We start from the raw sequence: 16,785 nt of genomic DNA on the forward strand, positions 1-16,785 counted from the left end.
TAAATAATATATCATCATTTGGAATACATACATTTCATGTGTGTTCCGTGTCTACAACAATCTATGTAAACACATTGTTAAAACAGAAACTTTTTTAAAGTTTTAGTAATAAGTGAAAAAAAGTAGACATAAACTGTATAATGTGTGAAAGCTGAAGTCCAAATATCAAATAAACACTTTCACAAAAGGTACAAGTATAATGCGAAAACTTCTGTGGTGCAGTGGTAAGAATTGCTGATTTGTAATTAAGAGGTGGCTGATCCAATCCTAGTTGCCTCGCAAATTTACTGTTTTGAGTAATGAGCTACTCTTATTGTTAATATTATACAATAAAAACTTAAGTTTGATTTGTGTCTGTAACAGTGGGTATAAATTTATAGTACTTGTAAAAGTTAAGAGGTTTTTTTTTTTTTTTTCACTTTTATTTTCTCAGTCTCGATCATGATACACCCCCCACCAGCAACCATCCCAGATCTGACGATTAGTTTTTATTTGAAACTGGGAATAACTGTGGATGCGAGTGGTGTTTTGAAACTGAATTAGTATGCACCTAATTGTCCATGATGTCAAAGCCGCACTGACAATAAACAAAGACATAGGTATATATGATATTTGGAATAATTCATTTTATGACCTGTATAATACATCTCGGAAAACTTGAGGCACTGATGCAACATTATTCATATTCATTCACATACCTTCTTGCAGTTGTAATCAGTGACAGCGGTTTGTTTTATTTATTTATTTTCTGTTTTTGCCCAGTATCTCCACATATGGTGCGTTGTGGTGTTTCTTTTGTACTCCAGGACATGCAGAGGAAAGAATAGTACAGAGAGGTCAGTTCTGTGGTATATACAATCATCAAATTGAAATGTTAACAGTTCCCTCACAACTAAGGACCGTCCTTCCTACATTTACGACATGTACCTGTTGCAATGGACTCACTTTTCTCTATGCTGTGATTCCTATTACATTGACACATGGCATTGAATTTGCTTTACTGGGAAAAGCGATGGTCGTGACTGAAAGAATGAAACTTAAAAAAAAATCTAACTTTTGCAAGTACTATAAATTCATGTGTTCAGGAAAAGATCCCAGTTGCCCCATGGGAGAAAGACTTTCCCGAGACTATGGTAATAAAGCTTATGAAACCATTTCTGGACAAAGGCAGAACCGTAACAACAGTTGCTTGGAGCTTCCACCTGCCGCTAAAGTCAATTCAATACACATGTACTTTGTGAGCATGCATGTGTCGATCAAACACAGTAACCTCTGCAGTTTACTTGTAATTTTACGCTGTGGGAAGATAAGTAAATAAATCAAGGTAAATAACATTCACTCTTGCTTTTATATAAGTAACATATAAATCTATACTAATAAAAGGCAAAGCCCTCACTGACTGACTCACTCACTGACTCATCACTAATTCTCCAAGTTCCCGTGTGGGTAGAAGGCTGAAATTTGGCAGGCTCATTCCTTACAGCTTACTTACAAAAGTTGGGCAGGTTTCATTTAGAAATTCTATGCGTAATGGTCATAACTGGAAGCTATTTTTCTCCATATAATGTAATGGAGTTGAGCTGGATGGCCATGGGGGGGGGCGGAGTTTCGTGTGATATCACGCCTCCTACGTAAGTACGTAGAGAACAAGGAAGACCTCCAAACAGCGCTGAACAAAAAACGCCATTTCACAATTGAGAAGGCAGAAAAAGATTATGAAGCAAGTGATGCATACAAGCGTATTCATAAATACAAGCATATTCATAAGTACAGCTACTGCGGAAACAAAGCACGTCGTGAACCGAAAGTTAATATTAAATTAAGTTCATAGACAGGCTGCCGCTGGCGTTTGTAATTTAGTGCTTGCCCAAATAAGGCCGTCCGTCAGCAGCAATCCAATAGAAACACTGCCGCTAAATATTCACAGAGGAAGATGAGATGGTCAGGGTGGTGTTTGGCACAAACTCGGCGAAACTGCGAGAGAAAGTTTTCGAAGGCAGCAAAAAAATATGAAGCGCCTGATACATACAAGCATATTCATAAGTGCAGCTACTGCGGAAACAAAGCACACGGTACAAAAAGTCAATGTCCCGCTAAAGGAAGACAGTGTAAAAAAAAACTCGTGCATCCAGTGTGTCACGTCTCAGATAAAGAGGAAGACGAGCTGTTTATTGATGCAGTAAGAAAAGAATCGATGAATGAAACCGGTTATCTTTACAACGATTGACAAACACGGAATGTAACTTGAACACAACACATCCTACAAAGACAAAAATGATTGAAAGAAATAACGATAATGAAATCCTTGATGACAGCAACACTCAATAACACTCACAAAACAATTACTGTATAATGACAATCATGTTACGTTATTTTTAAAATGTTCCCTTTTCTTTATCATAACTTCTTTAACACACTACTTCCCTGCTGCGAAGCGCAGGTGTATATATATATATATATATATATATATATATATATACCCCGATTCTACATACGCTCAAATAGATAAACCACATGCCGTGGCGCAATGGTAGAGCCTTCGCCTCTAGCACCGACGACTGAGGTTCGATTTCCGAGAGAGGGTGCGCTGAGTATGTACGCGTGCATTTTTATTCATTTTACCTTTGCATCCCCTTGGTTTGAGATGTATGAAAAAATATGCGGTTAACGCAGAAAGACAGATCACCAATTGAAGCTTTATGAATAATGGATACTTTATTCGCCATCAATGATTGTTTTGGTAAAGCCATACTCAGTGTATTCATTAGATGAACGGTAAAAAGTAAGAGCGAGGGAGGGTGACTTATTGAGGCACGCAGGCAAAACCACAATAGCACGCGGCTCGATGTACTGTACTGTAGTGCGTGTCAACTCGATCTGAATTGCGCGATCACAATCGAAAAAATATATCTCTTCAAGTTCTATTTAGTCCATATGTGTCAAACTCAAGGCATAATTATATCTGGCCCGCGAGATCATTTTATATACTGTATTATTGTTATTAATGGCCCGGGGATATGAAGCGCTGGTAACACAAACTACAGATCCCATAATGCAGCGCTTCAGCTGCCTTGCTAACACTTACCGCGTTAATCAAGTCTAGCTTATGATGCTGCAAGTTATTGCGAAGCTAGCCCACACGGTGCCGAAGAGAAAAGTTGATTCTGAAAATAGAGCCTTTAAAAAACGATGTGAGGCTGAGTATATGTTTACTGACATTGCCGGTAAACCCATGTGTCTCATTTGTGGAGCTAATGTGGCTGTAATTACAGAATTTAATCTAAGACGGCACTATGAGACAAAACATCAGGATAACCTGAAAGACCTGAATGCAATGCATAAGATACAGAAAGCAGAAGAGTTAAAGAAGAATCTGACACTTCAGCAGACGTTTTAACCGTGCAAAATCACAAAGTGATTTCAAGTGAAGCTGCTTTTATGGGAGACACAAATGCACCAGTGCAACTTGCCCCACTTTCTCTGTTGCCAAGTAATGTTGAACCAAGTCGGCACAACGGTGTTCCCAAATACGCACTTTGCTGATAAACTGAGCTCACTGAGTTCGCACTGCGCTTTGGTGACTTTGAAGAACAAAAAAAGAATTTAGAGTTGTTTCGCAACCCATTTGCCGTCGATGTGGAAACTGCACCTGTGCAGATTCAGATGGAGGTGATTGAGCTGCAGTGTAATGGCACACTGAAGGCAAAGTACGATACTGCAGGGCCCGCACAGTTTATTCACTCCATTCCCGCAGAAATGCTCCAGCTCCGTCTACATGCGGCTCGAACCTTGTGCATGTTTGGTAGCACATATCTGTGAGAAGCTCTTTTCAGTGATGAAGACTAACAAAACAGCACACAAGAGTCACCTCACTGATGAGCACCTGCAGTCCATCCTGAGAATCTCCACAACACAGAACCTCAAACCAAACAAAAAAAAGATGCCAGCTCTGATAAAATGACTTATGAGCAAAGACAACTGAATGATTTGATTTTTATTACTGAAAAGAACAAATTTTATTTATATTTCCAGGTTTTGTTATGCACCATGTTCATATTTGAATTTGTATAATTTTGACAGGATATATTTTTATGGAGAGCAAAATCTTTTGGGATATTTAAAATTTAAGTTTATTTTTTATATAAAATTACATAAGAGTAAAGAAATTTGAATGTTCTTTTAATGTTAACTTTATTTCTAACTTGTATAATTTAGACAGGATATATTTTTATGGAGAGCAAAATATAAGTTATTTAAGGTTTGAGTTGATTTATTCCGGAATAATATTCCTGTCTGTTTTTATTCATATTTATGTTCAAAAAGTTAAGTTTTAAAAGTTTAGTTTTAGTGTGTTCAGTAAATGTTTATCCTGTTCAGCCCGCAACCTAAAGTGTGTTTTTGATTTTGGCCCCCTGTGCAATTGAGTTTGACACGCCTGATTTAGTCGACACAAATATCTTTGGTTGGAATGTAAGGCGAATTTACTCTTTACATTTGTATGGTGGAAAAAAAATGTATGCAATGATGCCTACATTTAACTTACATTCCTACCAAAGATATTTCTGTCGACTAAATAAAAATTCCTTCTATTTAAAATTTAAATAGAACTTGAACAGATACGATAGTTCATAATATCCACGCAGACTTGCACGTAAGAGCGGGAGTCATACGTTTTAACAAACAGCGTATTGCACTGATACAAAATAGCCTGCCTATTTATTTATTTAGGAATGGATAAATAAATTAAGATTTTGTACAAATAAATGTTTTTCATTTTTCTTCCTTGATGGATTCTGCCACCCCCAGCAACAGTTCCTCGCACCCCAAAGAGTGTATGTATGTGTATGTATGTATATACAGGGTCGGCCATTTATATGGATACACCTTAATAAAATGGGAATGGTTGGTGATTTTAACTTCCTGTTTGTGGCACATTAGCATATGTGAGGGGGAAAACTTTTCAAGATGGGTGGTGACCATGGTGGCCATTTGGAAGTCGGCCATTTTGGATCCATCTTTTGTTTTTCCAATAGGAAGAGGGTCATGTGACACATCAAACTTATTGGGAATTTCACAAGAAAAACAATGGTGTGCTTGGTTTTAACGTAACTTTATTCTTTCATGAGTTATTTACAAGTTTCTCTTTGTTTACAGCCATTGACATGTCGCAGAGGTTAACACGTGAGGAGCGGATAGAAATTGTGTTGATGTCATGGTCACCACCCACTCTTATTTGTGAGTGGATGTTTCTTGTAGGGAGAGCTTCTGTTCTCTTTCTCTGATGTACAGGTGCTGGTCATACAATTAGAATATCATGACAAAGTTGATTTATTTCAGTAATTCCATTCAAAAAGTGAAACTTGTATATTAGATTAATTCATTACACACAGACTGATGTATTTCAGATGTTTATTTCTTTTAATTTTGATGATTATAACTGACAACTAATGAAAGACCCAAATTCAGTATCTCGTAAAATTATAATATTGTAAATAGGTTCAATATTGAAGACACCTAATGCCACACTCTAATCAGCGAATTAACTCAAAACACCTGCAAAAGCCATTAAATGGTCTCTCAGTCTAGTTCTGTAGGCTACACAATCATGGTGAAAACTGCTGTCTTGACAGTTGTCCAAAAGATGACCATTGACACCTTGCACAAGGAGGGCAAGACACAAAAGGTCATTGCTAAAGATGTTGGCCGTTCACAGAGCTCTGTGTCCAAGTACATTAATAGAGAGGCGAAGGGAAGGACAAGATGTGGTAGAAAAAAGTGTACAAGCAATAGGGATAACTGCACTCTGGAGAGGATTGTGAAACAAAACCCATTCAAAACTGACGGGGAGATTCACAAAGAGTGGACTGCAGCCGGAGTCATTGCTTCAAGAACTACCACGCACAGACGCATGCAAGACATGGGTTTCAGCTGTCGCATTCCTTGTGTCAAGCCACTCTTGAACAAGAGACAGTGTCAGAAGTGTCTCGCCTGGGCTAAAGACAAAATGGACTGGACTGCTGCTGAGTGGTCCAAAGTTATGTTCTCTGATGAAAGTAAATTTTGCATTTCCTTTTGAAATCAAGGTCCCAGAGTCTGGAGGAAGAGAGGAGAGGCACAGAATCCACGTTGCTTGACGTCCAGTGTAAAGTTTCCACAGTCAGTGATGGTTTGGGGTGCCATGTCTTCTGCTGGTGTTGATCCATTGTGTTTTCTGAGGTCCCCATGGTCAATGCAGTCGTCTACCAGGATGTTTTAGAGCACTTCATGCTTCCTGCTGCTTACGAAGTTTATGGAGATGCAGATTTCATTTTCCAGCAGGACCTGGCACCTGCACACAGTGCCAAAGCTACCAGTACCTGGTTTAAGGACCATGGTATCCTTGTTCTTGCTTGGCCAGGAAACTCGCCTGACCTTAACCCCATAGAAAATCTATGAGGTATTGTGAAGAGGAAGATGCAATGCGCCAGACCCAACAATTCAGAAGAGCTGAAGGCCACTTTTAGAGCAACATGGGCTCTCATAACACCTGAGCAGTGCCACAGACTGATCGACTCCATGCCACGCCTCATTGCTGCAGTAATCCAGGCGAAAGGAGCCCCAACTAAATATTGAGTGCTGTACATGCTCATACTTTTCATGTCCATACCTTTCAGTTGGCCAACATTTCTAAAAATCCTTTTTTTGCATTGGTCTTAATTGATAATATAATTTTCCGAGATACTGAATTTGAGACTTTCATTAGTTGTCAGTTATAATCATCAAAATTAAAAGAAATAAGCATTTGAAATAGATCAGTCTGTGTGTAATGAATGAGTCTAATATACAAGTTTCATTTTTGAATGGAATTAATGAAATAATTCAACTTTGTCATGATATTCTAATTTTATGACCAGCACTTGTAGAACCCTCATCCTCATCTGAGTTCACCTCTGTTATAGCACGTCTTTATTTGAAAACAGCAGTTTCAGATCGGGGAAAGCATGAACGCGACTGAGAGAATAAAACTGATTAAAAAAAAACCTTTACAAGTACCATACATTTACACCGGCTGTACAAACTCAAATGTATGTTTTTATTGTATGATAGTAACAATAAGAGCAGCTCACTACTCAAAATGTTTATTTTGGGACACAGGAAGGCTAGAAACCATGACATTTTGAATTTGAGTCAGTAGTTCTTACCGCTGTACTACCAAAGAAGTCGTGACAACAAACTACAGTAACCCAATTTCTTTTTCTTCGGTTATAGTCTTGAATAAAAGCACTTCTGTTCTGTTATATTTGTACCTTTTGTGAAAGTGCTTATTTGATATTTGGTCTTCACACTTTATACTAATTATTATACATTGTACTAAAACATGAAAAAAAAGTTTGTCTTTTAGGTATGATTTCAACATTTCTTGCATTTCCTGTCATCCTACACTGACAGATCTTTGCAGACACGGAACACACATGAAGTGCATGTGTTCAAAGTAACGATATATTATTTACTCTATACAGCTCTAAGCACCTCACTCCCTGATAAACAAGGCTTGAGCTGGGAGAGCTTTTTGCCCTTTCTCCAGGGATGGGATAGCAGGCTGCTTCTGCTTATCGACACATTTACAAAACAAAGGACGCTGACAGAGAGGTGCGAATGGATTTAAGGTGGGCCGGGTTTACATGGTTTTTCATAGGCTTTGGTATATCTAGTGCTTAATCTGCTGCTGTTGTAATTGGGTTTGTGTGCTTCTAAATGCCTAGGAATATGGGTTCTGACCACTTTGCCTTACAAACACCTGGAGCCTCATGCATAACGCCATGCGTAGAATTCATAATAAAACATGGCGTGCAGACAAAAGCGGAAATGTGCATACGCACAAAGAAAAATCCAGATGCATAAATCTGTGCGTACGGCAGCTTCCACATTCTTCCAATTCATAAATCCATGTCAGCATGAAAAGTAACACACGTACACGCGCCTGCCGCCACTCCCCAACTCCTCCCAGAATTACACCTCTTTGAATATGCAAATCAATATAAATTCAGCATTCTGTATAAAGACAATGGCAAAAGCACGGGGTGAAATAGAAGAATTTCAGCGAATACCAAGTGGAGGCAAAGAAAAACTTAATATTTGTTGGTTTAAACAGTAGTATAAACAACAAAAGAAAGTTGATCGAGTGACAGAGTGTTTGTGAATTTGAACTTGAGTTTCTCCAAGTCGCACAGTGCCTGAAATAAAAAAAAAGTTGTCAGATATCAAATTTGCTGTGAAAAGGCAAGTTGTAGCCCACCGTCTGAGAGTTGTATGGAAGCTTATTAGGGTACAGAGAAAAGAATAAAAAAAAAATAGGCACAAAGTGGGGAATTTACACTTTAATCACGTTTATTTTGTCATTAAAGTAGAACATCATAAAGTTCATCTTAAAATCGTTTAATTTACTAGTTTCTCAAATCCTATCGTAACTAAAGTAGCATGTTAAATGCTTTGTATTGTATGTGTTCTTCTATGTGTGTGAATCACTACGTGAATCACTACGTGCTTCTTAAACAAGCTTTCTGTACCTCCGACAGGACATAGAATCCATTGCATTCATGATATTACAGCTCTCTGACTGAATACTGAATACTGAGATGTATACTTAATATAATTTTCTTGATGATAGGAATTAAAGCATGCTATTAAACATGGGAACACTGTGGTGCAGTGATAGTGACGAGCTGCCACCTCGTCCACAGATTGTTCCTGCGCTGCGTGACCTTCAGTGAAATTTATTGCAGCAGTACTGTGTCTTTCAAAAGTACTAACCCCAATTCCTGTCCTTTCTTTTCTTTCTCCAAGTACCCAATTGCCACACAATCAGCTCTGTAGTAGATGTCAGGCTATCTGTAAAATTAAAACGCAGATTATTCAAAACTTTTAAGGAACATTGAAATATCTTCATAGTACTTGTTTAATTATTCAATTCATCTATCCATCCGGGGTTGCGCCAGTCCCAGCGCGAGGCAGGAACAATCCCTGAACGGGGCGCCACCTCCTTGCTAGTGCTGCGACACATTGTCCTTAAGTTTAATTATTAAAAATATAGATTATTTAAATAATGTTAACATTTTATCTGTATAATGTAATGAACATATTTTGCTTCATTTCATCTTAATGATATGGTCATCATATATAAATATGCACTTAATAAAGTGGCTCAGGTTGTGCATTATTATAACTATATCACAAGTTTACAGTTTGGTGAATGTACTTCTAAGTACAAACAGTTCTACAAGGAGCACTTGATGGACTGATTTGAGTGCATTTATAGTTCTTGGGATGAAACTGTTTTTGAACTGCGATGTCCCTACAGGAAAGGCTCTGAAACATTTGTCATTTGAGAGCAGTTCGAATAGACTGTGGGCATGGCTGAGGCAGCTTGTTGCTGTATACTGATTAATTCTCTTTCCAATCTGCTGCTGTAGAGCTGTGATTCCATACTCGGATACAGTGGAATAAATACTTTGAGTGGTGCACTAAGAGTTAGAATGCTAAAGCAGCTATGGTATTTTTTAATAGTTTATCCATTCCGTGGACCATTATATTGTTACAGGTTAAGTACAATCAGATGCTTTGAACTAATAAACAATGTGCAGTTAATTTCAGTGTATTTGATAAAGCCGCGTCAGGGTTGCCGCTAGTTTGCAAAACCAAGCAGAGAACTTACGTACGCCAGGGGTTGCGCTAGCGTGAAAATTTGCGTGGCTTTATGGCAAGTTTAGTTTTTATACTTTGCGATGTGAGCGTGGAAATGGGCATACATAACATTTTTGTGCATATGCACCATTTATACATGAGGCCCCTGGTGACAGGGCATCACCTTCCATTATAACTGTATTGTTCTTTAGTTCTTATTAGCTATTTATCCCAATTAGTACATTAGTGAAGTAGCATTTACAAAAACATGAGAATTTTGCCATCTTATTGAAGAAGAAACTGCATTTATATAGCACTTTTCAAGACACTTGAAACACTTTACACATCGGGTTGACAGTTCAGCCACCCCCAGTGAGCAGCATCCACCTGGATGATGTAATGGCAGCCATTTTGTGCCAGTACACTCACCACACATTAGTTATTAAATGGTGAAGAGATTAAGGGAGAGAGTTAGCCTGTTAGAGGCAGTTGATAATTAGGAAGCCAGAATGAGCAGGCCACGATAGACATTTTAGCCAGGACATTGGGAAACCGGCTACTCCTTACTAAAGATGCCCAGGGATCTTTTATGACCACAGAGTCAGAAGGTCAATTTTATATCTCATTTGAAGGACATTTTTTTCTGAAAATAGGGCACGAATATCCACATATAAACCACAGGGTAAAAAAATCAGTTGGCCTGTGACGATGTGGGTTCAGGCTCCACACTCCCATTGCTGTTGGAAGCACTTGAACCCCACACCGTCGATAATGTTACCAAGTGAGCTAGTCAATGGAGGCAAATTGAGCATCTGAGCAAGGGGATGGTTAAAAGTGAAAACAGTGCTTTTATTAAAAATTGTCCATCACAACAAGTGTTCCATAAATAGTGCAGTTTCAATAATCCATAAAATGAAAAAAACGTGGAGGTTAAAACAATAGAAAAAACAATCCTTTAAAACGAGAGGTTAAAATCTTCTCATGGAAGCAGTTCTTTAAAACAACAAATCCGGTGTAACGTTTCTGTTAGCGTCTCACCTGCTTATCCCGTTTGGGCTTAGCAGCAGGCAAGACGCTCTCTGCAGCTGCCCTCCTACAACACACGCGAGACTGGAGACCTCCCGATCCCTGGCTTCGGTCTGGCACTCATCCCAGTCCCCGAGACTTAGTGTCCACCAATGACCAGGACGCACACATTGGGAACTCCACCACCAAGCCTCCCGACTTCCGCTGCCTTTCCGCGGCCTTTTGCGGCTCGTCGCTTTCCTCTAGGCACTCCCGCTAACTGGTCATTCAGCGGGAGCAACATCAACTCAAACGTCTGGGTGTTGGCCTAACACCCAGCTTCCCTACAGCTGCCCTCGATCGCGCACTCAACACACGCACGCACCGCCTGCTTCCTCGCTCCCTATAACCTCCGTCCTCTTTTTCTTTTTTTCTCCGATCAATTCCCTTTCTTTTTCCCTTTTCATCCTCTCTCCATTTTTTCTCTCTGATCGTTTCTTTCTTCTTCCACCTCCCATAAAACCGACTCGCGCTTCTTTTTAAAACGTGAGGGGCCATCACAGCTGTAGCATTAGCCACGGGAGCAATCACGAATGTGGGCAGTTCCTCACCTGTGCACACGGTGAGAAACGCCCACATTGATGACTGCCCCGCGGCTTGCTACAACATGGCCCCCGCCCCCCGCCTCGGATGCGGTGATTATTTATAAATGGCCTTTGCTCAGTGAGCTGTGGACCCGCTATACCACATGGCCACACCAACACCTCTTCCAGCAGCCCCCCGAGCTTCCCGAAATAAATGGTCCCCCATCTAAGTACTGGCCGGGCCCGAATGTGCTTCAGGTGGATTGCCTGTTCTAAAGTGCATGTGGTATATGGGTGCTGGATTGACCATCCAGTAACCCCAGTTAACCTTTAGAGTACATTTTCTGCTGACGACCTGCTTTTTAAGCAACAATTTCTATGGTCAAAACTGTCTTACATTATACATTTTTCTGCATGGGGGCTTAAATTGGTAAGACATTGTGAATTAATGTAAAATGTAATTTTGTATGTAAACTGAACCTTCTTGCAGAAGGCATGATATCTGGTTATAATCTGGTTATTTTAATTTTTCTCAAATGTTCGTTTCCTGTAAAATGGTTCTCCTGATTGTGACAAAAAGTAATTGCGTTTTAAACTATGATATATTGCTAGTACAGTGGAACCTCGGGTCACAAACATCTCGGAACACTACAAATTGGGTTATGATTAGAAAGTTTGCCAAACTTTTACATCTGTTTACGACCACACACTCGAGTGACGGACAAGCCAGTTTCCCTTCCAGTTCGTACATGCCAATGATTTCCACGCGTTTTCTGTCTTTCCCTGTGCATTGACTGTGAACTCTTTGTGCTCTATATCGTTTCACTTTCAGTTCGTAGGCGCCGGTGATTTACACGTGTTCAGTCTCTCCTTGTACAGTACATTGTTCTTGGTCAGACATGCATCGCGTAGAGGGATGTGCTTAAAACTTGTTAAAAAAAAAAAGTTTTTACAACAGTCGATTCGTAAGGCTATAGTGTAAACTCTTGCAATGTTACTTTTCTTGGTTGTTTATGGTTATTTTTTGTATAAATTACGGATTTTTCAAATGTTCATTTTTTCCCCTATGCTTAAAACTCATTAAAAAGTGTTTACAGCGATTGGTTCATAAGGCTGTAGCATGAACTCTTGCAATGTTAGTTTTCTCTGTTCAAGGTTTTCTCAGTGTTATTCAATTTTTTTACATTTAGTTTACTATTACACTGTGCATTCTATGGTATAATTAACTATTTTTGTGCTTAAAAATCTTTAAAAAATATATATCTACATACAGCTTGTATGGTCCAGAACAGATTAATTGTATATACATACGGTCCTATGGGGGGAAATTACTTTGGGTCATGACCAAATCGGGTTGCAACCAGAGTTTTGGAACAAATTATGGTCGTGACCCGAGGTTCCACTGTACATAGAAGAAAAAAAATCAGGCTTACAGAGCACAGTGACACATTTACGATCTGTGATCCAAATTTGACAAATGATGCATATTACAAGATTCATGCATTATTAATGTTTTATAAGAAATTTGCTATAAAGTTGTATAAAACTCTTAATGCCTGATTAAATTGAAATCCCTGACAGTTATGTGCCAAAGGAGGTTTTTTTCCCCAAGGGATACCCATTGAATACTGAATATGCCTTTTGAATTTGAACACAATTTCCAGTCCATCTCGCCTTTGTGATGTCCATCAGCAAAACTAAATTGCAGTTTCTTTAAGTTGCGAATTTTAACCCAGAGATTCCTTGCCTTTCACCTTGTCAACTTTTGGGGATGCTAAAGACCTGGAACTGGAAAGAATGTGTATCTTTTACCTGATTCAGAAAGTACAATCATTAGGAATCAACTTGCTTTTTAGTACATGTGGCCTCTTCCTAATACTCTGACTTTGCAAGAATGTAGAATCGGACTATCTGATATTGCAGGGTTACTCTTCTGGTATTCAACAAATAATAAATATATTGCAAAAATGATGGTTACATTTTAAGTTTCTTTAAAAATACATAAACACAAATCAAAGTAAACACTTTTGATTGCAAGAAAAAGTTTTGTGAACCCTTAGGAATCACCTAGATTTCTGCATTAATTATTTATATAAATGTGGTCTGATTGTCAACCAAGTCACAAAAATGCACAAGCACAATCTGCTTAAACTAATAGCACAAAAGTGTTTGTACAACTTCTTGTCTATATGGCATACATTATTTAAACATTCACAGTCCTGGGTGGAAGAAATATGTGAGTATAAAGCAAAATTAATTCTTTAAAATCTGGTTGGACTTGGTATTGCAGTCAGAATGATGAGATTAAAGGCAGATATATGGAGTCCTGCCTTAAGAAAATGCACAAAGTTGGGATATTATCAGAGTCATCAGAAGGAAAGATCTGCACATGTAAATCATGCCCTTGTTAAAAGCAATTTTATTAAAAGACCTTTAAGATAAAGCCCAATAACAAATTGACTAAGAAATTAAAGAAATTAATGACCGTTGCTACTCTTTTTAGGACTAGGCATTCTGCTAAGATTTATTTATTGGTCTTCTGTAAAAAGGCAAATTTCCTCCTCAGGGCAAAAAAAAAAATGCTGTCCGTTAGGGCAATGTACAGTACATCGAAATTTCCCCATTTTGCAGATTTACAGCATTTTTCTTTATTTATTCTGTGACCTACCACTAGCTTTGTATTATTATTATTATTATTATTGCCTGATATTTAGAGTGATTTCACTATTCATTCTCTACTTTGACCTGTACTAGGTTACTACGACTAGCTAATTATTCATTTAGGAAGGTTGACTAAGCCTGAAATCTAATATATCTCAAAATCTGTGGAACAGTTTCATATATCTAGGACACATCTTGTAAATGCTTTATATGGAATAAATAAGTAAAAATGCTATATCTACCGAAGCATTAAAATATCACAGCATCATAAAGGACCTGTTCATAAATTCAGGTAGTTTTGTAGCAGTGACACACTTTCAGAAATAAAAGTACTTTTTGTCCCAGAGTCTTCCACGCTGTACACTGTAACTGCCATGGCTGTGATATTTTCACCCTTATGATGCTGTACAGATTTTTTAAAAGGCACAAATTTTGTATCCTTACTTTGATATGATTGTCATATCCCTTGACTGCACAGCTCCACAGACAATTTATATTTATTTTTTTTTATATATACAGTACACAGTGGAGGTCAAAATGAGAACAGGCTAGTTAAGGCTCAGAGACTCTCCATGGAATGCAGGCAGGTAGAGAGAGGAGCATCTTTTCCTTTTAGTTTGCATACAAGAAGGCAGGCGGGAGACATGTGCAACTGCAGCTCACCTTCAAATGCACTCGGAGAAACACAAATACAGCAGCCTTCTTGCAAGAGCATGGACAGTGATATTACATAATGCAGTAAATGTCCAGAATGCAATGTATTTGAAAAGCAGTGATGAAAATATCATCAACTAATTATTTTACAAAAACCTTAAATATAATATCATGGGTACTTTTTGGTGTCTTATCTATTTTACTTAAATTTACATTGTAACAGCTATTAAAGGAGGATATACCAGTAATCAATATGACTGTCAATTCCAAAGTTTGAGCAGGTAGCTTAAACACAATTCCATCCACTCTCATAAGTATTAAGATACTTGAAACGGGTATAATTTTGCACATCCATTTTTTAAAGTTGCTTTATTCTGAGCGTAGGGTCATGTGAAAGCTGTCATTCCAGCAGTCTATTCCAGAAGGCAAGGCAGAAACAATTACTTGACAAAGAACACTTGTTTGTTAATATGTATATAATAATAGACAAGATGACCGCAATACGTGTAACAGGACTTAAAAATAAAATGTTTATGTTAAAATAATAAATATTTAGTAAATATTTTTGCATTAATACATTTAAACGAATTAAATAACAATACACTTACAATGCTGTTTCAGCCTATATTTTAGGCTGGCAGAATTAACTAGGGAATATTGATAATAGAAAATACAAGATAGTAATACAATTAAACACACACACACATTTTAAACGTCTTTTCCTGTCTTACTGTCTGCAGGTTCCATGCTGTGCAGTTGCAATGCATTCTGTCAAAGGCAGAATTAATGCATCCAATACATCTTTAAAATTAGATTTTGATCACTCTAAGATGGTGACTCTGCTGACCTGTCTGGCTGAAGCAAATGTGTATATCTATGCATATGATAATGTCTTCAAATTCATTAAATGGAAATTTTAGGATTGCAAATTAACACTACACTGTTTCTGTTCTAGCAATATCTGTTTGTACAAAAAAACAACAAAACAAAGAATACAGCTGTGCTTGAAAGTTTGTGAACCCTTTAGAATTTTCTATATTTCTGCATAAATATGACCTAAAACATCATCAGATTTTCACTCAAGTCCTAAAAGTAGATAAAGAGAAACCAGTTAAACAAATGAGACAAAAATATTATACTTGGTCATTTATTAAGGAAAATGATCAAATATTACATATTTGTGAGTGGCATAAGTATGTAAATCTTTGCTTTCAGTATCTGGTGTGACCCCCCTTTGCAGCAATAACTGCAACTAAACGTTTCCGGAACTTTTGATCATTCCTGCACACCGGCTTGGAGGAATTTTAGCCTATTCCTCCATACAGAGCAGCTTTAACTGTGAATGTTGGTGGGTTTCCTCACATTAAATGCTCGCTTCAGGTTCTTCCACAACATTTCGATTGGATTAAGGTCAGAACTTTGACTTAGCCATTCCGGAACATTAACTTTATTCTTCTTTAACCATTCTTTGGTAGAACGACTTGTGTGCTGAGGGTTGTTGTCTTCTCTTGAGATTCAGTTCATGGACAGATGTCCTGACATTTTCCTTTAGTATGCATACAGTGACAAGGCCATTCTCGTGAAATTTTGAGTCAACAACATTTATAGTTTGTTGCTGTGCTGCACTATTTCTGTTTCTGCTTCATTTTTTCTTTCAATATTGCACAGCTGTGATCCCTGAAAAGCTGTTGGTGTTTTATTTTGACCTGTTTTGTGTTTTGTTCTTTTTAACTCCAGAAAGAATTTTTCAAGATTCTAAGAAGCTTTTTGAGGATGTTTTGGAGGACTTTTATTCTATTGACTGTATAAAGTCAAGGTTTGAAATATGGAGAAAGATCTATTACAGATGTTACCAAGATGCATATATTGGACTTTGCTTGCCAAAACTCTTCAATCCTTTGGTACGACTACAACTTATCCCTTGGACACCTTTAGAGGTATATAAAAAAAATTTTAGTCCTCTCTATTATTTATATACACCTATTCTGTAACTTGTGTATAACATGTTTGTTTTAAATATACATATTCATAACATAAATTTTGTAGTTTAGAAGAAGCTGTTAAAACTTCATCTTGAGTCAAATGATGGCCTGATTTTACAGCAGCTGCATTTTCTTTCTACCCTTTTCCCCCTTTTATTATGGTTTGCCCATCAGCGTTAAGAATGTTTCTGTTGAATTTCTTTACACATGTAATCAGAACAGAGTTGCCACTCCAGTTA

The 16,785-nt window shown here is 37.8% G+C and overlaps 1 protein-coding gene across 1 annotated transcript in view; it reads left to right on the forward strand.

Annotated features, from left to right (window-relative positions):
- paxbp1 (PAX3 and PAX7 binding protein 1) overlaps positions 1-16,785 on the forward strand; it is a 256,815-nt gene that overhangs the window by 165,389 nt on the left and 74,641 nt on the right. The window contains exon 11 of the mRNA XM_039744927.1: positions 16,302-16,501. Within this exon, the coding sequence (XP_039600861.1) occupies positions 16,302-16,501 (200 nt within the window). The remainder of the gene's footprint in view (positions 1-16,301; positions 16,502-16,785) is intronic.

Source organism: Polypterus senegalus, chromosome 2 (genome assembly GCF_016835505.1).
Source record: "Polypterus senegalus isolate Bchr_013 chromosome 2, ASM1683550v1, whole genome shotgun sequence".
Classification (NCBI taxonomy): Eukaryota; Metazoa; Chordata; class Cladistia; order Polypteriformes; family Polypteridae; genus Polypterus; species Polypterus senegalus.